At 37.0% G+C, this 25,639-nt stretch overlaps 3 protein-coding genes across 48 annotated transcripts in view; 2 read left to right on the top strand and 1 right to left on the bottom strand.

Moving 5' to 3' along the window:
- Nucleotides 1–1,061: 1,061 nt before the first annotated feature.
- On the top strand, nt 1,062–4,476 carry LOC128016898 (fin bud initiation factor). Its single transcript, XM_052601819.1, has one exon. It carries the CDS (start codon nt 2,415–2,417, stop codon nt 3,039–3,041), a length of 627 nt encoding a protein of 208 aa, XP_052457779.1. The 5' UTR covers nt 1,062–2,414; the 3' UTR covers nt 3,042–4,476.
- A 1,100-nt stretch (nt 4,477–5,576) lies between these two features.
- LOC128016894 (gamma-butyrobetaine dioxygenase) lies at nt 5,577–18,750 on the top strand. Its single transcript, XM_052601814.1, has 8 exons — nt 5,577–5,717; nt 7,691–8,066; nt 9,627–9,741; nt 13,764–13,962; nt 16,121–16,226; nt 16,465–16,661; nt 16,984–17,150; nt 17,491–18,750. Exons 2-8 carry the CDS (start codon nt 7,710–7,712, stop codon nt 17,649–17,651), a joined length of 1,302 nt encoding a protein of 433 aa, XP_052457774.1. The 5' UTR covers nt 5,577–5,717; nt 7,691–7,709; the 3' UTR covers nt 17,652–18,750.
- A 1,135-nt stretch (nt 18,751–19,885) lies between these two features.
- LOC128016890 (MAP kinase-activating death domain protein) overlaps nt 19,886–25,639 on the bottom strand; it is a 61,343-nt gene continuing 55,589 nt past the window's right edge. For 27 of the 46 annotated variants that reach the window (XM_052601766.1, XM_052601767.1, XM_052601765.1 and 24 more), the window contains 3 exons: nt 24,705–24,774; nt 22,850–22,896; nt 19,886–21,636 (listed from right to left, as the gene is read on the bottom strand). In XM_052601766.1, the coding sequence (XP_052457726.1) occupies nt 21,523–21,636; nt 22,850–22,896; nt 24,705–24,774 (231 nt within the window). In that variant the 3' untranslated portion in view covers nt 19,886–21,522. The remainder of the gene's footprint in view (nt 21,637–22,849; nt 22,897–24,704; nt 24,775–25,639) is intronic. The other 19 variants (XM_052601785.1, XM_052601784.1, XM_052601795.1 and 16 more) reach the window with 1 other exon arrangement.

The following is a 25,639-nucleotide window of genomic DNA, read 5'->3' as shown; positions in this document are numbered from 1 at the left end:
ACGTGGCTTTCCATGGCCGAAGCTCTGATGTGATCCTCTGTGATTCAAGTTCTGGAGTGGTTTGGAGAATCCATCTTCATCCATCATATATGACATCACCGTTTTGTGACAGTTCCACAAAATGTTTGTCTTTTGGTTTTCTTGGAATGTGTGGTTCATTAATGCCTGGGGCTTTCTAAACGTGGAGAGAGTATATAAGTGTGAGCTCACTGCTGTTCACCCTCTGACTGTCTCTACAGGGGCCCTCACAGGAAAGTAGCACATCCTGATGCCAAAGCAGAGCAGCTTCTGCTCTCTCTCACACTCTGTCAGGACCTTTCGTCATCACTCAGCTATCCTCTTTAGGTAATCGGCATATGGAGCTGAGAGACCTGTCTCTGAGAATCAAGACCTCCAGTATAAAGAGAGTACCCTCTTTTCAGAGGCCTGTCAGACACACCTCCAAGACAAACTGAAGAGAGAAGAATGCAGGGTGGTGATCTGCAGTGTCTGCTATTGTCTCAAGTGAGGATGCTGACTTTCTTGGCTTTCAGATCTTATAAGTTTATTTTTAGTATTTAACTGAGACAAGTGTGTGGCATTGCAAAAAAGAGAAAAAAATAAAGATACAAGCATTTATAGATGCTGCTGGGAAGTGAATGATAAATGGACAATGTACACTAAAATACAAAATATTCACATAATTAATGTTTATTGTCACAATAATAATTGTATAATAAGTTTATTTACAACTCAGCAAAGAAACGTACGTTTTTAATTAATAATTTGTCTTAATAATTTCAGTTATATATATTTTATATATATATATATATATAAAATTGTAATTTAAAACAGCAATATATTAAAATCTTAATTTTTGTAAATAAAGTTAAAACAATATAATAATAATAATAAACAACATATATATATTATATACACACATATATATATATATATATATATATATATATATATATATATATATATATATATATTATATACATATATATATATATATATATATATATATATATATTATATACATATATATATATATATATATATATATATATATATATATATATATATATATAGTTTCAAAGATTTTCAGCTGACAAAATAAATAAAACAATTTGGGAACCTCTGCATTGCAGCACGACGTGTGTTCACTTACTACACATGATACTACTAGATGACTGAGGACCACCGCTCCAAGAGCCCACCATCTCTGACGCTCACACGACTCGAAGAAAACCACCCCCCAGGACATATGCAGCAAGATAATGGCCAGAGTAATGAAAGCTGTGGAGAGAAAGCAAACGCTGATTGCTCGAGACACCTCACTATTATTCCCTGGGTTTAGACACTGGCCTCTCATTATTACCTGAGGATATGAAGTAATGTTAAGAGTCCCCATGGATGCCGACAGTTCCCAGACCCAAGGAATCTGAGAGTTTGTTGACCACAGAGAACGCTCCGCTCATGATTTTTTTTTTTTTTTTCAAGGTTTCAACTCAGCAAAATAAACTGTGTGGTTTTAAAAATGTATTGGCTTTACCTCATCAATTTTTTTTTTTTTTTTTTTTTGCAGTGAAAAAGGATCAGATTTCTGTCTATTAATTTTTAAGCATTAAGCATTTTTGTGGCAGTGTTGCACTTCTTTTTTCTCCTGGCTTGAACACAAAAATCTGGACACTGTTCTGCCTCTACTCTCTAATGGATAGTGCTGCTTAAACCGTTGTTTATAATAAATATAGAGCAGCCTACATACAAAATGTAAATTCTCCACAATATATAAAAATATTTAATAATTGTTTAATAATACGTATAATTTATTTGTCTTTATTTAGGTTAACATAGGTTTCATACTTTATCATCTACTGTAATGTTTAATATTTTTATGAGTCGGGGTTAGATCGAATTTGTTTTAATAAGTGCAATGATGTTAACACAGCAGTAATTTTGGCACCACTTTGATTTTAATTTAGTGTAGTCTAACGTCCAGCCAACTCCTAAAGTGTGTTTTGTAGCTTTCAGCAGCTCGTGAGAACTCGCGGACTTTTAATGTCAACCCCTGTAATGTATGCTGGCAGTGATGTGTGCTGCCTTTTAAGTGAAGGAGTGACGGGCTTGTAATTTGAGAGTCTGAGCGGGGTATTATCATCTAAACCTAGCGCAGAGTCTGAACCCTCCAGATGTTGAAACAGACACAAGGAAGGACGGGGTGAGGGTCTAGTGGCTCACTCCTGTTGATTCAGCCAAAAACACAGGACGGAAAGCGGACAGGAAAACTGCAGTCTCAAACCGCGGACGATTCTGTGTGTTCGTGACGCTCTGGACATGCGTGGGGCTGGAGCAGGACAGCTTGTCTAAAGTTTGAACAGCAGAGCTGAAGGTACAGTTGACTGTGATTAGGCAGAGGTGGGGTCCTGAGTATGATGGCTTCCCCTCTGTTCCTACTGATAGCCTGTCTGGTCTCGTCTCGTGTCGGAGGGACTTTCTTTCCGGGACCCCTGTACCCGGAGATGTCCAACGGCACCTTTCATCATTATTTCGTGCCGGACGGCAACTACGAAGAAAACGACGATCCCGAGCAATGTCAGATGCTGTTCAAAATGATGGACAATCGCAAGTGCACCTTGGACGAGGACCAGGACTCGGTGATCCGGGACGATTTTATCATCATCAAGCGGCACATCGAGGACGCGGCGCGGGTGCTGGAGGGCGTCGGGAAGAGCATCTCCTTCGACCTGGACGGAGAGGACAGCTACGGGAAATACCTGAGACGGGAGACGACCCAGATCGGCGAGGCGTTTTCTAACTCCGAGAAGTCTCTTCTGGAGCTGGAGGTGAAATTCAAACAGAGCCAGGAAAACGAGCTGAAAGAGGAGCACAAGATCAGCGACGACTTCCTCAACATGATCGTGCACACGCGCGACGCGCTGAAAGAGACGCTGGACATCTCGCTGGGACTGAAGGACAAGCACGAGCTGCTGTCGCTCATCATCCGGAGTCACGGGACCCGGCTGAGCCGCCTGAAGAACGAGTACATGAAGCTGTAGAGGACTGTTTGTCTGCCTTCAGTAGGCTGCTGCCTTCAAATCTCAGTCCGTCTGTATGGGAAAGCATTTTAACATTAATTCCTTCAAAATAAGTTGTAATTTACTTGTACTTGTTTTTAGTAGCTAATTCCACACATGATTATATTTTTCCGTTTATATAAACATTAAACAATTCAGCTAAAGTTACTAATAACTATCCCAACTGTCCTGATTTAATTTGACAAAAATTTGGAACACATTGGCTTACTAGTCAGAAGTGATTTGTTAATGTCTGAAACATTGATCCCTATAGAATTCACTGAAAAAAGAAAATAGGGAAATATTTGTGATTGTTTCTTGTCACTTTCACCAAAGTGAGTAGCAGAAAATACTTAAAATATATTAATCACTATTTAAAATAGGTAGGCCTACTAAAATAAGTACTAGTGACATAGAAATGTACTACTTATTTTGAGGGAATACATGTTATTTCTCCGTAGCTACTTGGCAAAAGTGATGCAGCTATTCTGTGCAATAAATGAAAGCCAGTATTCACTTAATAGCAGCAAACAAATGATGGACAGCCATTAAATACTATGAACTTGGAAATATTACTGCCACTGAGTTTCAGTCATTAATGACACTTGCAGCTTATGGTAATATGACTGGAATCTCAGTTTAACCATGTAGAGTCTTTACCTCACAGAGGAGACATACAAAACACTGAGTTAGAGTCGAGTTTTTCACCATTTTCTCGGATATTGATATAGGGTATATTCGAAGAAACATTTGCTAATTTGCATTGGCATTACTTGAATGTTTCAGAGAAAATTAATGTTGGTTAAATATAGTTTTCATTGTACAAATGTTAGCTGTCATATTCATACTTAGGTTATATAAGAGCATGTACTTGGAATAGTGTTTAAACATTCAGCCTGACAATCCTCTAAAAGATAATGGTATTAACAAACTAAAAACATAAATGTTATTATTATTGATTTCTATGATACACTCTGAATAAAAACACATTAGCTATTATTTGTACATGTAATTACATTTTGTGTGTCCTAAGAAATCTGTATATATATTTTTTTGAGCGTTTAAAATATTAAACTGTGAGTGTTTATATTTTTTTGAAAAAAAAGTGTATTTTTATTATTTTTTTGAGACTGTACATGTTGCATTAAGTTTTATTGTAATCCTCTGGGAAGTAATGGGAAAAGGACCATCGGGATGACATATTCCAGACAAACCAAGATGACTGCGGGCAGGATTATTGGACTTGAAGCATTCTATGTGTAGCTCCATTTCTGAGATATACGTTGTGTATATTCCTTTTTTGTAATAAAAATCTTCAAGATAGTTTGTGTGTGTGTGAGAACTGCATTGTTTTAAAACATAACACACCAAGAAAGATTTAAAGTTATAGTTCAAAATAAAAATGAAAACTCATTCATCATTTACTCAGCCTTAAATTTTGTTTGAAAAACTGTATTACTTTTTTCGTAATATATATAAACAAATTGTTAAACAAATAATTTTTTTGAGATGGTTGATCTGATTCACTAAATGATGAATTCACAAATTGGACTGAACTGGATCTTGAGTTCAACTCACTGACTGGATGATGAAAAGCTCACTGGAGAAGGAAGATTGTCAGTGAATTATGTATTTTGGTTTGTATCTCAAATTAGTGCACATGTAATTTGGATCACAAAATTCATTGAGTTTAATTTAAAGCTGTCTATATAATTCCAACACTGATGTCAAAACTATTCAGAGGACTCAAAACTTTGAATTTGTCCATTAAAAGAATTATATTGAGATGACACATTATGAATTGGCATAAAACTACTTTGTGATAAATTCATTCATATACATAGGTTGGTGCAGTGCTATTAAGGTATGCAGGTGTCACTTTGTTTCATGTTAAAACACTGAAACAGCTGTTACAGGACACCAACCTCCCCTACACAGCGGGAGTCCTCCTCAAAAACAAAAGAGATGGGGAAAAAAGGGTGGGGGAAATAATCTTTTTTTTTTTTTTGAAAAGGGGAAACCCCAGAACTATATACAGCATATTTATACATAAAGTTTATAATAATAATTGGCTGATTATTATTATTATTATTACTATATAATGAATAAATACATATTTTAAAAAGTGAATAAATATATTAGTTATTTATTAATTATCATTACGGAAAACATGTTAGGTTAAAAAAATATATTATAGCCTGAATGCACTGTAAGTCCCTTTGGATAAAAACATCTGCTAAATACATAAATATAAACCTATTTATCTAATAAACTGTCTGTCATAGACACAGGTCTACTTCATACTGTACTATTTGTATTTATTTTAAGTGATATATAATTAATAATTCATATATTTTTAAAATAGTATGCAATGTAGGCCTTGGAAACTGTAGTATGCCCACATGACAACTGCAATAAAATGTAGATACAAACAGACAGTAGTCGAGCAAAGCTGCACGTAATGAAGTGTCTGATGTATCGCTGCGCACACATGATGATGATAACAGTGTGTGTGTGTGTGTGTGTGTGTGTGTGTGCAGCAGCAGCACCGCTACAGTGCACGTGACCCTTCACCCATTTCCAGTGCAGCGAGTTCTCACGCTTCTCAGCGCTATATAAGGCTGAAATAACCGAGCCTATCAAACCTGCTTCTTCACGGTGAGTGCCATATACCGTTTTTATGTTTTCCTCATCTAATGTAAATGACGAAAATGAAACTGAGTGACTGGGTTGCCTATATTAGGATTCGCGCGTGTCAGGCTGATGAATAAAAAGATCGCTTTGCGTAGTTGTGTTTGTTATAACGTCATACTTGTGATTTCCTCATGGCACGTGTAATATTTTATGAATGGAACCTCTAGTGTAGACCTCCTTTAGTTAGGTAAAATAGTCTTAGTTAGGTAGAAATCTTAAATTTAGTTAGATAAAATAGGCTCCATAGTGCTAAAAATACCCGGGAACAACATGGCAGATGCACATTTAGCTATCAAGTCTATATAAAGCCAATAAATGCTGTAGTTGGTTTGGTTTCTATTTCACTGGCGACTACAGTGCTACGAGCTGTAACGATGGAGGCGGTAGAATGTGTATCATCAAGTGGTGACCTTTCACCTACTTCCGTGTTCCTGAGACACATGAGCGACGGTGTTTGCTCATAACATAACATAACCAATGATCAAAGGTCTGTTTAGGGTACAGTGATTATAGCCTAATATTTATTTTATATCATAAAAGTGATTGTCGTGTTGCTGCCTGATAGACAATCTGTTTTGTATAAAATCATATTTGTAATGTGTGAGGAAAAATAGTAAGCATTATATTATAAAGATAACATGTTGTTTGAAAAAATGAATCATTGATATTTGTACAGCCAAAAAATCTAACTTTGTATTAAACTGACAATGTATCCTTTTTCTAGACATTATTAGAATAATACAATAATGTCAGATAGTATCTAGTATACAAATCTCACAAGAAACTATGGCTCCCAACACGATAAAATCAACTGGGATTAATAGCACTGATAATTTGACATTCCAAATGTACTAAAAAACTATTTATGACATTATCAATATTTTTAGTATGATGATTATGATACTTTGAGCAGCAGATATCATGTAGGTAAATATATCCATATTATCTATATGTTCGGGTTTTGCTGTTTATTTGGAATCATAATGAACAGACTGTTCATGTTTTTTTTTGTTTTTTTTTTAGGTTAAGAAATGCAACACAAAAGTTACCCTGAGATTTTCTGTAAAACTGTATACATGAAATGGTTTAATTATTCCTACTAACGCAAGTACAGCTGAAGTGCAAAGTTCAGTAAGTCGTAGTTTTATTAGTATGGCAGTGGTAAAGTCATCAGATCACCTTTGCCCTAGATTAGCTTTGCTTTTATCTTGGATACTCTGACGTAATATTGTTTGTTTTTAGTGTTGTCAAAGTTATGCACCCTGACAGTCAGTCAGATCTGGATGACGTAATTGCATTAATCATTTATCAGGAGCTATCCCGGCTTTTGGCCTGTCAAACAAACAGCGCAACAATCAAATGCCTTCTATAAGAGAGTAAAATAAGTAAATAAAAATAACTCCAGACTGGCTTGTGATATTGTAAGAAACAAACCTAATATGAAGAGAACACACACTTACAAATTTTAATTTGTGTTTCTATTACACTACCGTTCAAACGTTTGGAATCACTGCGATTTTTGTTGTTGAATAAATTAATACATTTATTTAACAAGGGTGCATTAAATTAATCAAAAGTTTGTTTTTTTTTTTGCTTGTTTCTTTGGAACACTTTATTAAATCAAAAGGCTAATTTTACAGATATTTGGTGAGTGAAACAGTTAATTTTTTTGGTAATCAATATTTATTTATTAAAAAACCAAAACAATGTCATAACATGACATTTCTTAAGACAGAAAAATGGATTTGCAGTTGCTTGATAGCAGTTAGTTATATGTTTACTTGACACACCTGTGTGCTGCTCACATCAGTCATATTCACTTGTTACAGCACATTCTGCTGTGACTCATCTGATTATTGGGTTAAAGGTGATATGAAGGAGTGTGGCTGTCATATGAATGCAATAACCTCATACTTTCTGTGTCTTTAAACAAGCAGCAACTACTCACCAGTCAGGATGTTATCCTATCTTACCCGCTGGGTGTCTAGAGGTGCTTTCCAGGCACTGAAGGGGACAAGCAGTCGGCCTCAGCTGGTCAAGACACCTCATATTGGGAATCAGACACTGGCAGCAGCCCCTCTGCCCTTCACTGGGGGGAGTCCAGGAGTAAGGCAGGCCCGGGCACTGGACCAGGAGAGATTACTGCAGATTGATTGGGATGATGGGAGTTGTAGTTTGTATCCTTTCACCTGGCTAAGGGATAACTGCCAGTGTCCTCACTGCACACTGCAGTCAGCGCAAGCACGTAGTCTGCTGTTCACAAATCTGGACGTGCACACCGGAATGGACCAAGTACAGCTGATGGACAATAAGGTTGGTCTTTTTGTTTTTAAAGCTTTAAGGTATAGTTCATCCTACATGGACATTTGTCATAATTTACTCATTATGTCATTCCAAATGGATATGAAGTTTTTTGGTGGATGTCCATCCTGCTTTTTTTATAGAATGAAAGTGGAAGTGGAAGTAGAGCTGTTGCATTCCATAAGCGTTGCATTGTGCTGTATTCCATGTTTATTCACTTCATTCCCATCCACTCAGTGTCATTTTTAAAGCTTGATGGTCCCATTCATTTTCAATGTATGGCAAAGAATAAGTTTGTTTTTAGATCTATGAAGTTAGCGTTACAGTGTGTTTGATGTGAATGGGCCTTTAGCCATACAAGTTTGGAAACAAAATGAATGATAGATGATAGACACTGATGTAAGTTAGGTTAAAAAAGCATAAATACTCAGAACATATCAAACAACAGTGATCGCATAATAAAAACAGTTACTCACACTTGTGTGTTGTGAGTTTACTATCAGATACAATATAGTCGGCACAGCATCATCTTTTAGTTTTAATCTATCTGGAAATCCTGCGAAATTGAGCTTTGTTTGTAAACGAATTCTCGACTCAATGAAGTGAGAAAAGGGCCGAGTTCTTACTGATGCAGCCTGCATCTTCATTAAAAATAAAGTTCATCCACTCTTTTATAATGTTGAGATCAGAAGAAAGGCAATGTAAAGACACACAGCGTCTTCTGGTTTTTTGAGCCATCTTTATCATTTTGTTTCTGCGTAGAGCTGCATTTTTTTATTATTATATTATTTAACCTTTATTTAATTAAGAACAGACGATTTATTTTCTTATTTTGGCTTCAGTATAAGCTGTTTTTAGACTAACAAGAAAGTTTAGAGTTTTGAAGTTTTGATTGTACAATAAATGCAGATTTCACACCAGGTTCAAGTTAACACAAATTCACTGCGTTGTCCAACAGAAAGCTGCTTCATTTTAAACTGACTTTTCTAAAGTCATGACAATGGACAGTGGACCTTTTTTTGCTAATGTGCCCGCTGCTTAACACTGTATATCTGCTGTGGTATTGTAGTATTGCTGGTTATGACAGTTAGGATGTCTGGTGGAGGCTCCAGCACACAGTACTATGCAAGTGAGCAGCTAGTTTTGTCTTTTCCAGCCAGGTTAAATCACAAGTTCATAAGAAAATGCTTAATTTTCTAAAAAGATGTTTAATTATAGTAATATAATTTATATTGGGATCAGAGGGATGTGGGCGGGCAAGCAATGTAATGCCAGAGTAAAGTAATGATGACTTCATGTGGCTGTGCAAGTTTTGGAAATTATGAAAATAAACCTAGGAATTATTGGACTGATGGATTTCGAAACAGTAGCGGTTGAGGACACAAAAGTAACTTGGTAACGAGCTGTTTTATGGGTGGTAACTCTAATATTATTACTGAAATCTTTTAGCTATTTGTTACACTACTAGTTACTGCAAAAAGAAATATTATTACTGTAACTAGTTACTGCCCAACACTGTCAAATAGTCCTTAATTCATTTTTTTCTTTCTTTCTTTCTGAAACTCATTGTAGGTGTCCATTACTTGGCCTGATCAGCACAGTAGTGATTTTGATCCTGATTGGCTAAAGAAACGGTGTTTTTCTTCTGAGGCAAGACAAGCTCAGCAAGAGGAGCTCTTCCTTAATGGTGGGTTCATTGTCATCTATTATTTTTGTATTAGCCATGTCTCTCTCTCATCCCTAATTTCTCTACGGTTTATAATGTATGGCCAATATAAAGTAATATATTTTTTATAGCAACCCTGAGATATTATCATTCCTTGCATAAAGCAACAATCTAAAATTAACTGGATGGGTTTTTTGGTTTTGTTTTAGACAACCATTTTTAGGATAGCTTCATATATAGTTTGAAATACACTCATGTACTGTAGGCTAATATTTGTGCATTATTTTAAATTAATGTGTGGCGTGTGTGTGTGGTCTGGACAGCAGACACTTTTGTAGTGTGCAGGCACTTCTCCCCAGAATCGCCCCTGAATGGAAAGACTTCTTCCACTTCCTGCCACATGGAATAGAGATTTAAGGCCGTTTGAGAAGAGTGAGCTGTTGTGCTTACACCACTCTTGAGGGATGCTTTGGTTGGAGCAGACTGAACAATGTGTCTGCCAGAACAAGTACCCTGCACATATTTCTGTGTTCTGGGATTTTAAGATTAATTTCTAAATGAATGCATGTCACTGGGGCTTTGTAACAGATTTTGTTCACCAAATGTTCTTTAGTTTTAAACATCTTTCTATTGTTTTTAATCTTGTGATTTTTTTTTTTCTTTAAAGTTGAGGAAATTATGCTATTGTTTTGTTTAAAGGCACAAAATGCATCATAACGTGCCCCTTAAAACAGTGAAAGACAACCTATACGTTTCTTCGGTTTAAAGCATAGACATCACATCACAAGTGTCTGCTTCTAGCTGAGCAGTAAAACACACAAGGCATGCATGTGTTTAACAAAGCTCCTTAACTGGCACATGATATGACAGTTCTGCCCCATGTTTTAAGACCTCCCATATAAACTGTCTTCAAACTGCCTGAAAGAGGCCTGTAAAGCTCTCACCTTGCTACAATATGTCTGTCTCTGGAGTAATCCGCCATTAGCCATTTCCTGACAGCTTGTGATGATGGCGTTTCTCAGAAACCTTTCTCAAAAGTTGTATTTTTTTTTAAGATTCATTGATCCTTGATCAAAAATTACAGTAAAGACAAATGTAATCTTAGAGGACATTTTTATTTGACACAAATTCTGTTCTTTTGAACTTATTATACATCAAATAATCCTAAGAAAATGCATCACAATTTTCACAAAGGTGTTAAGCAGCAGAAAAGTTTTTAGCATTGATTACAACAAGAAATGTTACTTGAGGTGTTTCAATGACCATGTGTCACTGGCTGGAGTAATGGCTGCTGAATTCAGCTTTTTATCACAAGAATAAAAATAATTGTAAATATACAGTAACATCAAAATAGAAAGGGTTATTTTAAATTGTAATGATTTTCTTTTTCTTGAAAGTATATAGCTCACACTTGACTTTTTATGCCTCAGTGAACTGATTCACTTAAAGGAGTTTTTCTAGTGTGGCTGTAGTGTCTCTTTTGGAAAATGGCACAAGTGTGCTCTACTGGGGTCACAACGTGTCCTGGTTCAGCTGACATCATGCATGCAATGACATCATAATCCTTCAGAGCACCAAGACCACATTTTCTAAGTTCAAAAACAGCAGAACAGTTCCCTCTTCCCACGCAGAAAAAGACCACACTGGCACAGACCAAAGATTAAGATTACGTAAATAACTGTTGTAATAGTACTTTTAAAACCATATTTTTCCAAATTTGGCTGATGGATAACTAATGGCTTGATTCAAAAGAGGTGTCTTACTTCATTTTCTTGAGAAGCGCATGCGACGTAAACTGAATATAGGATGCTGCGCACATGTAAATGAAGTTATTCAAACCATATAAATCCATTTTCCATATCCCATTTGAAAGTGATCTCTGTTAGTGGCTGTACTTGGGTTGTGAGCTTCTGTCTGTCCTTTTCTTAGTGACCTCTGCTCTGTGCTGAGCTCTCAGTAGGGACTCTGTTGACTGAGTTTGACTGGATGTACTGAGGCTGCCCGCCAGCAACAGCAGCCACGGCTTCACATTACCATAGCTGGAATAATCACAGAGGCAGTGCTGAAGGAAACTGTTCAAGCACACATAAGCTGACACCTTTTCTTTCTGCATGATTTTGTGTGCAAAAATGTTTTAGAGACTGATAGGGTCAGTGAAAAATAATATAAATGTTCATTAACGTGTCTCAGAAGCACCTGCTGGACAGAATGATAGCATGATATTAATCTCTGGCTCTGAAATCAACATTTGCACTGCCAGCCAGGAAACCCTAGTATGTCAGCGTGACAGAGAATATTGCACATTACACGCTTCTAAGAGCTGAACATGATTGACCTGTACTGACTGAACCACTTCACCCTGGGCCCGGTGCCCAGCTCTCTCGCTCTCTTTTTCAATCAAATTCATAGCAGAACTTCAATATTAATGTGAGACTGTGGGTGTTTCCCCTGCCTTGTGTGTCAGTCAATTCAGGTTTTGTTTGCATTAACTTGATTGCATATTCATACTTCTGTCAGTGTATATTGTGACTGATTTAGCAACAATGTTTCCTCTCTCTGGGTTACATCTGGTTTCAATGCATTTTGTCAACTTGAAACAACACATTTTATATAACTATGATTGATAATAACAAAATACCATTTTCGTTAGTCTGCTGGGTGGCCAAGCTTCTGAAACAGCTTTTTAAATGAATTCAGTAGTAAACAAACGGCCATGTTTCATCTAAAGGTTTCATTCACTCTAGTGGTGCCAAACAGAAATGCATCAATAACTGTTTTCAAACAGGTTTCTCAATACATTCCCCCATCTTTCATTGTTCAAATTTCAAGCACACCATTCAATCTGCTTTAACTTTATTTGTATTTTTATGGGAATGTTTGTTATGAGCCACAAAGAGTTGGCTGTTATATTTGTGCTCATCCTGCTCATCACAATGGAAATCCTGCTGTGGATAAAAAAACTGTAGATGCTCCTTCCAAGTAAAGTTTGCAGAGTTGGCACTGTGGCATCTAGTCAGGGTCTGGAATATACAAACTTTATTTATCCCGTTGAGGTGTGACTATTCTGGGATAATATCCAAGAAATCTGAGGCTTATTATTGCTCATACGTCATGTCAAAGTATCTTGAGGGGAGTATCTGTGCAAGCTGGAAATACACTAGTACCATTCAAAAGGTTGGAGTTTGTAAGATTGTTTTAATGTTCTCAGTGTAAACGTCTCTTTGCTTACAAAGGCTGCATTTATTTGTTTAAAATGTAATTTATTTTTGTGATGGCAAAGCTGAATTTACAGCAGCTATTATTCCAGTCTTCAGTGTCACATGATCTTTCAGAAAGAATATGCTTTCTAAATGTGGAAACTATTTTCCAGGATACTTAATATAAATAAATAAAAAGTTTTAATGAATCACATTTATTTTAAACAAATCTTTCATAGCATTACATGTGTCTTTACTGTCACCTTTGATTCATTTAATGCATCCTCACAGAATAAAAGTATTCATTTCATTTTTTTCTTTCTGACCCAGACTAATGAATGGTAGTCAAAATGATTATTTAAATTAGGAAAATAACATAATTGGTCAGGAATTCTTTTTTCTCCAGTGGAACAATTTTATAAATTGAGAGAAGCTGAGAATGAGGTGCAGGGCTGAAAAATAATACTACAACATAAAGGGTCCAAGCAGTGAATTGCAGAAGCTTGCTCTCACATGCACACTTCTCTAGAAGCCGTATGCGAAAGTAGACATAAGAACCAGAATTTTCCAGCAGTATTTCCTCAAACATGCAGGCCAATATGTTCTGGCCTCAACCCTGACACACACACAGACACAATCCTTCATTATGTTAAGACAGACGCTCGGGATGGTTATAAGTGCAAATTCTCTATTGTGTTTATTTGCATTGTAAATCAGGGTGCTTAGAAAATGAGTAACAGAGACAGGAATAATAGAGACGGAAACATGTTTAGCTTGGAAAGGATTTAGTTGCTTTGTGTTGTGTATTCATTGTAATGTTTATTTATATGCTTGTCTGTGTTTCAGAGCGTGAATACTGGGATTCAAGTCTGCAGATCCCCACAGCTGACTTTGAGGAAGTACTACATGATGACAAGGCTGCCCTGGCCTGGCTAGAGGCTCTGAGACGCATTGGCATTGTCTACCTGAGGGGGGCGCCGGCAGAGCAGGGCCAGGTGGCCAGACTGAGTCAGAGGATTGGCTATCTCCGCCTCACCTTTTACGGGTATGGTCTGAAACTTTGGCTGCACTCTAATTAAAGCAATGAAGTGCCTATTTTTAGATAATTATAATGGTTTAACAACTGGGGTAGTGAGCAAAGACAAACAGAAGTAGCAAATACAGCCATTTTAACACTGCAGACTTGAAAACGTGATCAAGAACAGTTTGAAAATCTTCTATATGGGTCTTTAACTGACTGTCTATCTGGGTAGTGCAAAATATAACATTTCAAACCTGGTCAAACTGCTATTACATACACGGTGGTAGTACTGTAAGTTTCTCAATAATAATATTGCAGAAATTGTTGATTTTGAATGTCTGTGACACTGTTTACAGCAAAAATGGTGCAAAACTGCCATTAATGCCAGAACTGCCATTCTCACTCCAAGATCTAAATAGAAAGACAAATAACCTAGAGGACACAAACCCATCATTCATGGAAAACAGAACGTGGTGTGATGAGTAATGTGGTTTGATCTTCTACCGTAATGCGTTACATCTGGACAGGTTTATAACTGAAGGAAATCAAAAGTCCCTCAACCCACAATGTCTGTTGAAAACATGGTAGGAGATGTGTAGTGGTCAAGATACCGGTCTCTAATGCGGTCTGAAGATTCTCCAACAGCCAACCAAACAAGGCCATTTTAAAGGACCAGGTGCATCTTATAGTGCAGTCTCATTTTCTTCAGGAGATTTTTTGGTGTTGGTAGTTTGGGGTCGGTAAGAATTTTTAAATAATGTTTTTGAAAGTCTCTTATGCTCACCAAGGCTGCATTATTTACTCAAAAATACAGCAATAAAGTAATAATGTAAAGATCAAAAGAACAGCATTTATTTCAAAAATTATGTTTTGTTATGTCCCTCTGTCCCTCTTGATCCACTTAATGCTTCCTTGCTGAATAAAAGTAATTTCTTCCACAAAAGAAAAAAATCATACTGACACCAAACTACTTAACTTATTAACTATATATATAGTATGTTAATGGTGTGTTGTCAGGTATTTCAGTTATTTTGCCCATCCCTGAGAAAAATAATGGTTACTATTACCTTTATCTCTAGACCTCAAGTCATGTTTCTGTTTCTGCCACTCACATCTCAGCTATTGCAAGTAAAGTTGTGTGTAACACTGATAATTCAACTAAAGGACTGTTCAGTCTGAATAAGATTGTCATGGATGTCACAATATGGGTCCTCTGTCTACGCCATCCTTTGATGAAAGCATTTTGTGCTGTAACTGTTGGATAAGAACAATGTTCTGTTAAAAAAAAAAAAAAAAAACTCACATTTGAATTAATGGGAAATGATGTGAAAGGGCTTTGCTTTACAGTCAGTTAAACTTGTTCAATTGCTCCAGACTTACTGAGCCCATTTTTATTAATCAAAAACCATTGAAATTCTGATTCATCTTCTTGCCAGACACCAAAGCTTCTCGCAAGAACACGCAGAGGACATTTTTAAAAAGTAAAGATGTGTGAATGGAAACCTCAGGCTAGGAACATACAGATAGAGGAACTGAAGAGAAGAGACAGACACACCGTGAGCTTCTGGCTGTAATCACAAATCCATGCATGTGAACTCCCTCTCAGCTGACACCTGTTAAGTGACAGGCTGAGTGATTTAACACTAGCCCCAGGAGCTCACTCAGACTGACCAAAAAGCAGCTTCACATGATCCAGACTGGAACAAAAAGCACTGCATCTGCCAAATCAAGACTTCACTCGCTAGGGATCTTCAGGCTGAAGGAGGAGGCCATGGTGAAAATTTTCAAAGGCTTTATCAGTGCCTAGGACAGTAAAGTCTGCTATTAAGAAGTGGAAGGTATTTGGTAAAAACACAGGCCCTCCCTGGATCAGGACGTTGCTCCAAACTGGAGCCAAGTGGAAACTGGTCAGAGGCTACCAAGAGACATACAGCAACAGAAGCAGTTGCAGGAATTTATGACAAAGTGTAGTCATTGTGTGCATGTGACAGCAATATCACACATTCTTCACAAATGTGGCTTGCATGAGAGGGCTGCAAGAAAAAAAGCCACAAAAAGGCCACATGCTTCATTGTTTCTTCAAACTTCAAGACTGTACAGTAAATCCATGGAGAGATGCAGTAAAACTTCACAAGCACATAGTCACCTGTTCTGATGCATTGTCCCCTCTGTGATTTCACAGACACACGTGGCAAGTTCAGGACAAGCCCATGGCTAACAACGTTGCATACACTTCTGGAGAACTGAGCCTGCACACAGATTACCCTGCTCTGCACCATCCACCTGGGGTGAGTTTACACACACACACACAATACTGTGATATCTTACTCATTAAGTAAATATATATGCATTCTTTAGATCGTGAGGGGACTTCCCTTCAATGTGATTTTTTATTATTTTTATTAAGCTAATTAAAATGACTACATCCTAAATAAAAAAAATGGAATAAAAGAGTTATTTCACCAGAGGACTGCTGTTGTAATTCCTATACGTGTGTAACCATTGATTGATTGTGTGTGTGTGTAGGTTCAGTTCCTGCACTGTGTCCGTCAGGCTGATCAGGGCGGAGAGAGTGAAGTGGTAGATGGGTTTCACATGGCGGAGCAGCTCCGTAGGGAGGATCCTGAGGCGTTTAACATCCTCTCCTCGCTCAGGGTGGACTTCACAGACAGCGGTGCTGACTTCTGTGACTTCAGTGTGCAGTCCAAAAACCACATTATAGAGTAAGACAGACAGTGGCTCCAGCAGACGCACACATACACACATAATCAAGCATAGCTAATGCAGTGGATTAGCTTTGTCTCATCTCATCATCATCGACACTGACTGTATGTACATAATGTTAAACAGCACCATCTCATGGTTAGTTATAGAACTGAAAATGCATTATTGACATGTTTTTCCAAACCTTTGTGAATTGCCTTGCTCAGTATAACACACAATTATACTGGTTACTTTTTCCCATGCAATTATAAACAACAATTCACTATAGTAGTTGTCATAAATCCTCCTAACTTTTGATACAAACTTGTTTGTAATGTGCAGTGTGGACTCCGAGGGTCGGGTGACGAGGATCAACTATAACAACGCCACACGAGACTCTGTGCTGGATGTGCCTTTGCATCAGGTTCAGCCCTTCTACTCGTCTCTAAAAGCCTTTGTGGAGCTGCTCAGCAGGCCTGAAAATGTGTGCACATACAGAATGGAACCAGGTCAGTGTCCACACACTTCACCTCTTTACCAGATCAGATTATGGTTGTTATAGCTCATTCATAATTGCGTAATAGTCAAAGATGAAGTATGTTCTAAGGCTTATGAATTTGGGATTAGGCTCAGGTTCTGGAAACCTTTACATTTTCAATCTAATGCCAGAGTTTTAAAAAAAAAGTTCACTGGAATTATCTCATATTTCAAGTATTTTGAAGCCCCAAAGTTTTCCGTTTTCTGCTATTCTTCATACTAAACCAAATATGACAACATAAGAATTGCATGTATAAGTAGGGGACTGATGCTGGTTGTTCATTTCATCTGATTCATTTCATCTCTGCGCAGGTGACTTAGTGACTTTTGATAACTGGCGTCTGTTGCATGGCCGAAAGAGCTACCTGTCACGAGGTCAGAACTCCAGACATCTAGAAGGAGCATATCTGGACTGGGATGAGGTCATGTCCCGTCTCAGGATCCTCCGGAAAGCTGTCCGTGGAGAATGCTAGATCCTCCACGCTACAGTGACACTCATGATAGGAAGCAAAGCTGATGAATAATCGGTTTCTTCAAGATAACTTTAAAAACATCTCTTCACTGTAGAAAGTTCTGGGATCGTAGGGATATTTTCTGTTTGGGCAAGTAGATATTTGCTCTTCTGTAGTTAATATAATACTGTTATTGTGGCCTTTTACTGAAGGATTCTTGGAGTTTTCAGCTCTTTCTTGCAGTCATTTTCTTTGTCTTGATTATTACTAGTTGTTGGATGTAAGGGACAGTTTGCCAGCTGTAATTTGACTTTAGTCTTAATATATTAATCACGATAACAAATGATGGTGAAATTTAGTTTGGAACTGAATGTTTAGCATATGTATGGACAACTGCCCAAACTACGGTACTAGTCTGAACTAATACAATGGGTTTATTCTGAACCACTAATGTTTTCATCAGTCAAATAGTCCATGTTGTAACAAAGTGACATCTCTGGCACAGTTGAGAGTTCGTTTGTGATGTATCTGATTTTCCTTTTTAGCTCTTATGTATTTCGCATGTGGTGGCAACAAAACTAAGAGTTTTTAGCCAACCTTTGTTTGTATTTCAGGGATTATTGTTTTAACGGACAGTACTTTAACCCCTCCTTCACTTAAACATATACTGTATGATACATTGACTCTTTATCCACAAAATAGTTTTTCCTGTTTATGCTGTAATGAACTATTCAATTTATATGTGCTTATACTGTAAATAGGAGTTCGGACAGTGATGGGCCATCGACTGTTTCTAGTGGTACAAAATTATTTATAAGGTAATGTCCAAAACAAAGTGCCTCTGTTTTGATATACTGTATGGAGAGAGACTGGATAGTTACTTTACTATCAGTACTTGAATACTGATTGTCATGCGCAGTGGAGATTAAGCTCTTTGATACTTGAAAGGCCTCCAATATGAAATTGTTATAGAAAGAAAAACTGTCTAATTTGTACTAATGCAGCAACAATGCAAAGATAGCTCATGATATTTAAAGAGCTCAGGATTATGAGCACCTCCAGTGGGCTTTTTTTTGGACGGGTGTCCACGTAAACAATGCAATGTTTATATATATATATATATATATATATATATATATATATATATATATATATATATAAACATATATATATATATATATATATATATATATATATATATATATATAACAAAAAGTTTTACAATGTTTGAGCAGTACTCTGACAATTTTTTTTTTTTCAAAATGAGAATAAAATACATTTATATACAGAGATGTCTCTTTTGTCATCAAATGCACTTACACAAAAGCTCATATGCTGTGTTTATAAATCTACTGGGTCAGTTTTTGAATATGCTAGTATGGGCTTTTGATGGAAAAAAAACCGTTTAACTCAAATTTAACGCAACACAGTGTATAAAATAAAATAAAAATAAAAAACAGAGTTAAACAGTTGAGTTTTGCCGTTTTCGCATCCATTCAGCTAATCTCCGGGTCTGGCGGTAGCACCTTTAGCTTAGCTTAGCATAGATAATTGAATCCTATTAGAACGTTAGCATCTCGCTAAAAATGAAGTGTTTCTATATTTTTCCCATTTAAAACTTACCTCTTCTGTAGTTACATCGTGTAACGTTACAAAACTGACGGAAAATGAAAAGCTGCGATTTTCTAGGCTCTCATTCCAGCGTAATAATCAAGGCACTTTGTTGACTTACAGTGGGTACAGCAGGCGGGGTGATATTATGCAGCAGCTGAAAATACAGTAATCCCCAGACTCCCCACTACACAACAAAAAGTCCCTTTAAGAGATTATAAAGTCTTGTACACAAACTTTGTGCATCACGTTGGAAGTTACCTAGCTGGGTACTATTTTCAGGTGCTTTTCATTTTCCGTTGGTCTTAGTACATGATGTAACTACAGAAGAGTCAAGTTTTAAATCGGAAAAATATTATAAACTGATTATATTCATTCATTTAAAATTATTACAATGGTGATTGTGTAATAAAAATGTTACACTTGTATTTGATGTTGATTTTATAGTTCCAATTGAAGTATTTAACAAATAACTTTTTAAAAGCTGAAAAATTCTTGGTTCTATTTGGTCAGAAAAAAATTATTCTCAGAGGCAAATATCATCCCTTAATAAAAAAACAAAAAAAACAAAAAAGATATATAATAACTGTGACCGCTATATAATAACTGTAATTCATACAGTAACAATACGTACACTCATAGAGTTGGGTTGGACATCTTTTATTTCATATTGCCAAAGCTGTACAGGTTCTATAAATATTTTTAAATGCTGAAATATTTACAACCAAATGTCTCTATTTTTTCCTTTCCCTCTTATTCTAAACGATACAGACTAAAATGAAAGCCCAAATAATGTGCAACTGTATCTCTCACACACTTTCAAACAACAGACCTGATCCACTGTCCAACTCAAAACATCTGTTTTGGGAGACTTGGACTCCGGGAAATCAGTTTTGTGCTATTTACATCTCAAAACCAATATTGAGTGGGCTTTTCCAGTCCATTTACAGTCTGCATACAACAACTGAACTGAATGGAGACACAAAACACCACTTCATACATCTAAATTATTAAAAATGTGAGCAAAACATAAAAGAATATTAAAATATATAAATGTGACAGTGGTACTGCCCAATCTAGTAGTCAAAAAGAGCCGACCCAAGAAAATCTGCACCTCTACGTGCAGTCATTCTCTCTTGCCATCAGTGTTTCTAACACGAACACACACGATCACACAGACACACACAAACAGGAAGAGGACACTTCAAACAGGACATTTTGGACAAGACTTTTCCATCAGTATTCAAACAATCTCCAAATACAGCTGTCTTATAGATTAATAATGCCTTTTGTCATTGCGGTGTCAAAATAACGACAAGAAATGAACAGAAAACACAGAAGTGATGCCTGATCCGCTCTCTGGTCTCCTCATTATGAACACAGGAGGACAGTGGATGAACTCTGAGGACATGATTGGACTTGTTCTCGGTACCCTCTAGCGATAGTATTGCACATCTAGAAAACAAATTTCGTTTTTCATAAACATTTTAGTTGCTTTTTCATCATTGCTTTAGAGATGTACAGATTCCTTTTTTTAAATATCCATTTAGTTTTTTTCCAAGTGACATGCAAATTTAACACAGCAGTTCACAGACAGGGAACTTTACAGCAGAACTAGTACAGTAGTAGTTTGAGGCTTTTAAGCTGAAGAGATACACAGACCTTAGACCACTTACAGCAGGTGGAAAAGGGCGAATGGAACATTTACGAATGGGGTAGCTTCTCCGTCGTGGACGGTTAAGGCAAACCCCTCATACGTGGCAGCGCTAGATTGCAAAGACTTGAACATTTCACCCACCACAGACAGAACAGACTGGAATTTACAGTACAACTTAGCACATGAATATTAAATACACAGCCTGTTGACTGATATCAGAGGGGGCTGAAGATGTCTGCATGCCAGTGCCAACTCGCAAGAGCTGCGCATGGGACCTGCATGCAACCAAATGCCTCCGATTGAAATTAATAAAAGTGAATGAATGTAAAGACGTCAACCAACAGTAGTCAAAAGTCTGTTCTTGTTCTGGTTGGTTCCTATTATGAGAATGAAATGCCAGCATTTTAGTGTCCAAGGACTGGAATATTATATCAGGTACGTGATCAGATACATTATATGAATGGGTTGTTTCTATTAGGACAGATGTGATGAATATGTGAATATATCTATATTTGAATCGATACAGGAGCAGGGGTCTTTAAAAGGAGCCTGGCAGGAGTGTCAGCTTCTCTTGAACAGGAGTAGTATTGCAGGGCGTTGAAGTAAACGTAGGAGAGAAATGTGCTAGCTCGGTAGTGGACGAGGGGACAGCATCTTGGGCTTGCCCTCTGACTCTTTCCCCTTGACCGCCGCCATGTAGGAGAAGAGGCAGAGCACCGAGTAACAGATCTGATGTGCCTGTCCGAGACAGAAGAGGTAACAGCTGTGATTTATGACCAGGACAAATACAAATACAAAGATTCACTCCATACCATTATTGCAGGGCTGGGTAAAAATATTGATTTCCTGTTTAACAGCCTTGATATTAATTCTTAAAATCCCAAGAATGTTTTTCATCTTCTATACTAGTTTTTTCTGTACTACTTTTTATTGGTGGCACACCTTAAGATGGATCAGTGCTGTCAAATGAAGTCCAGACACCGTTATTTCTATAGTGCTTTACACAATACAGATTTTGTCAAAGCAGCTTCAATGTGATAGGAAAATCATAGAATCAATTATGGAATCTCAACTACGGAGACAATTCAGATCCTGCAGTAAAGCAACTCTAAAAGAGTTTTTCTGAAGTCAGTTCAGTGTTGGTTCAGTTCAGATCAATAACCGTGTGAAATTCAATCAATCAAATCATTTCTACAAAAGGCAGCAATGTTGTTTGTTTTTCAGTTCAATAATGGTGTCGAAGTTGCAAGATGTGACTTAAACGTAGTCTTAGAAAAACGTACTCTTAAAAACTATTTTTAATGAATCAATCAAAAATTGCAAAAAACATTAGAAATATTTATTGAAATAATAATAATAACAAAAAAAAATACCATTTGAATCAGTACTAATTTATACGTCTCTTGTTTTTTTTTTAATATACCGTATTTTTCAGACTATAAGTCACACCTGAGTATAAGTCGCATCAGTCTAAAAATACGTCATGATGAGGAAGAAAACATATACAAGTCGCACTGGACTATAAGTCGCATTTATTTAGAACCAAGAGAAAACATTACCGTCTACAGCCACCAGAGGGCGCTCTATTTTCAGTGTAGACTACAGGAGCACTGAGCAGCATAGAGCGCCCTCTGGCGGCTGGAAACAGTAATGTTTTCTATTGGTTCATTTCTCTCGGTTCATGTCAAATTAATTTTGATAAATAAGTCGCACCTGACTATAAGTTGCAGGACCAGCCAAACTATGAAAAAAAGTGTGACTTATAGTCCGGAAAATAAGGTAGCTATTTGTTGCTATGCAAGCAAAACTGACCGAATATAGGTCAGATGAATTGGAATGTAATAAAAATCAGACCGAAACAAGTTTAGAGCTTGTGACTTGGATTGAATCTGAAAATCTGTATTGATACACCGCTCTACTGTACAGTACTGTATGAATAGTGAAATCTTACCATAGGAGTCTTGTACTTATGGATCACCACTTCTTTAGTTTCAGGAACTGCAAATCCCAGTGCAAGACACAAAATAAAAAAGTTCAACAGCAGTGGAATAGCATACATAAAATATTCAAGGGCAGGGGCAGAAACAGACAGAGAGGAAGAGTGATACAGAGAGAGAGAAAGAGAGAGAAGAGGGGAGGCATACATATGGCCCATGAATATTAATAATCTATATCTGACCCTGTCACATTTCAGACAGAGCTACAGAGCACTGAATCTTGCAGCAGCACAGCAGCACTCAAAAAGATCATGTGACTGAACAGGTTTTATAATCGGTAGACATTTCCCACAAGGCAATAGGGAACTGAATCAAGGCAGGCTCGAGGAGGGAAAGAAAGCCAGAGGAAAAAGATACAGAGTAAGAGAAGGGGAGGATAGATGGAGAAATCAGAGAGAGAAAAAGTAAGAGAGGGAATATCATTGAAAGCTGAAGTTGGAAGGAAATCCGGGGTCTGCTGGGTTATTCCATCACTCATGGCATGACTTTTACTACAGGCATGAGAGAATGAACTCGAGTGTAGACATCAAGGCAGTGCAGTGCAGATCCACAGCCATTAATGGTGAAAGGGGATGTATGAGAGATGATGACGGGAGGACAGGTCAAGGTAGAGAAGAAGAAAATATAAAGGTGACAGCACTTTACCTGCTGGAGAATGAAGGTTTTCATAGCAGCAAAGATGAGGGGCGGATTACAAAAAGGAAGCACAAAGACACAGCACTAACCCAGTCTAGAGCGACTCTGTGACTACATACACTGCACAATCCAGGAGAACAATCGCTACATGCTTTAGTTTCTATCTAACTTCTATTATAGACTTCTATTCTGAAGACAAACATTTTAGTTGAACCTTCACTTGATTAAAAGATGTATCTGAGGAAACAACTGCAATCTAAAACAGAGCTGAACAGTTCATTTGTCACAGAAGAACTTCAACTGTGCATTATTTCTCGAAAAATGTTGATGCTGTGCAAGATCTTATCCACCGGAAGAATCCTATTCCCTTTCCTGTAGTGTGTTATCTTAATATCTTGATTTAGCTAATAAACAAATCAGTTCTTAGCCAGTTAACACTGCGTAAAGCTGTAACAGTTTCACTTAAACGTTTTCTATACTACAGCGTGATTTGTGAATAATAAAAAACAATATTGTAACAGATAGTGATAAATATTTTTTATGTTATTCCCGATTAATAGATGATATTAAAATTGTTTAAATATTAAAATGTTTAAATATGTAACTAAAATGTACTGCTTAAAAACTCAAATCAATTGTTTTAACTGATGGTGAATGTACAGATCACAACATTAATGGATCCTTTTTTTAAAGATCACATTTCACATTTCAAATCATCTTCTATACAATATTTATGTAATATTTAAGTTAGATTTCTATTACATTACTTTTGTCTTTACAGATTCATTTTAAATGAGCATTAGACGATGGCATATAATGCACAATTAAATATACAATACTGATCACTAAATTAAAAACATATATATCTGTAGTGTTAATACTAACTCTAATATTAATACTAGAGTTAATTAATACACCACTGTCTCGGTCAGTGGAATGGCTTTGGGTCCAAGAGGAACAGGGTTCTGGAGGCAGATAGGATCTCACTGCTTTTGGTTTTTTGACTGTGCACTACTGGAGCAACAACTGAATCTACAGTCCTCCTGTCATATACTGTATATAAGCTTTGCTCCTAACGCTCAAAGTGCTGAACATGACAACTCCTCTCCTCTGCATGTGACTGGGTTACTGCTGTGTCACGTACAGGCCTAGAATCAAAATGGGGGTAATTACCAAACTCCTCCAGGACAAAGACTCCTTTCACTGTATTGCACTTTTTAATGTGACTCAGCTCTATGAAAACCTAAAAACAAACAAAAACAAACAAAAAAACAACAGGACACACCGTTACCAACTCAATCACACACTTGTGGGAAAACAAAAAGAGTATTTTCTGAGGAGATGACAATCTGGACAGTAAGTTACTGTAAACTAGGGAGAAACGAAGAAAGGACATGATAAGCAAGCTGCTGAAAAGCTATCAGAACTAAAATATGACAGCACAGAAAGAGAAGTTTCCATGTGGACAGGATTACATGGGCCAATGACGCAAATGGTGAGCTGTGAAGGTTTCAACACCTGAGCAGCATTATGGCTCTTCATATTCTAGAGAGTAAAAATAACCCCAAATTGTCTTAATTTAAACAACAGGTCAACACTACAGCTCTTAAGAGAGTCTCGCTTTCAAGAAAATCACTGTGTATTTACAATACTTGTCCAGCCAAGAGGAGAACTGCCTCCATTCTACACTATTCATTTATGACGTGTTCTTGAGGCACTGGAGACTTCTATAACAGATGTATTTCTGAAGCACTAAAGACTAGCGAGCTAATATAAACCTGCAGCTGTGACCATTTGCACCAAAAGTGGGAACGAAATCATGGCACTGATCCCCCTACGTGCTGGAAGGGCCCATGCAAAGACATCCATGGAAAATTCCATCATCAGAAATAAAAAATAAAATAAAAAAGAAGACAGACACACACACAGACCAAAAAGCAAACAAAAAGAGAGAAAATTATACAAAATACATAAAAAAAATAAGCACACAGAAAAGCTACAGTACAAGGAAAAGAAAGAAAAAGCAACTGAAAATGTTACACTAACAAACAAAGACTGCAGAGGTTGTGTACCTTCCGCTCCTTGCAGGGGGAGAGAGCATGGGAGAG

The sequence above is a fragment of the Carassius gibelio genome, chromosome A7 (genome assembly GCF_023724105.1).
Source record: "Carassius gibelio isolate Cgi1373 ecotype wild population from Czech Republic chromosome A7, carGib1.2-hapl.c, whole genome shotgun sequence".
NCBI classification, from domain to species: Eukaryota; Metazoa; Chordata; class Actinopteri; order Cypriniformes; family Cyprinidae; genus Carassius; species Carassius gibelio.
This window is presented reverse-complemented; position numbering and strand designations above follow the sequence as displayed.

Excerpts from the sequence above, each read along its gene's own strand:
- LOC128016894 (XM_052601814.1), top strand. The coding sequence starts at position 7,710 with ATGTTATCCTATCTTACCCGCTGGGTGTCTAGAGGTGCTTTCCAGGCA. Across the intron at positions 16,227-16,464 it reads CTCTGCACCATCCACCTGGG|GTTCAGTTCCTGCACTGTGT; the intron begins GTGAGTTTACAC and ends GTGTGTGTGTAG. Across the intron at positions 16,662-16,983 it reads TCCAAAAACCACATTATAGA|TGTGGACTCCGAGGGTCGGG; the intron begins GTAAGACAGACA and ends TGTAATGTGCAG.
- LOC128016898 (XM_052601819.1), top strand. The coding sequence starts at position 2,415 with ATGATGGCTTCCCCTCTGTTCCTACTGATAGCCTGTCTGGTCTCGTCT.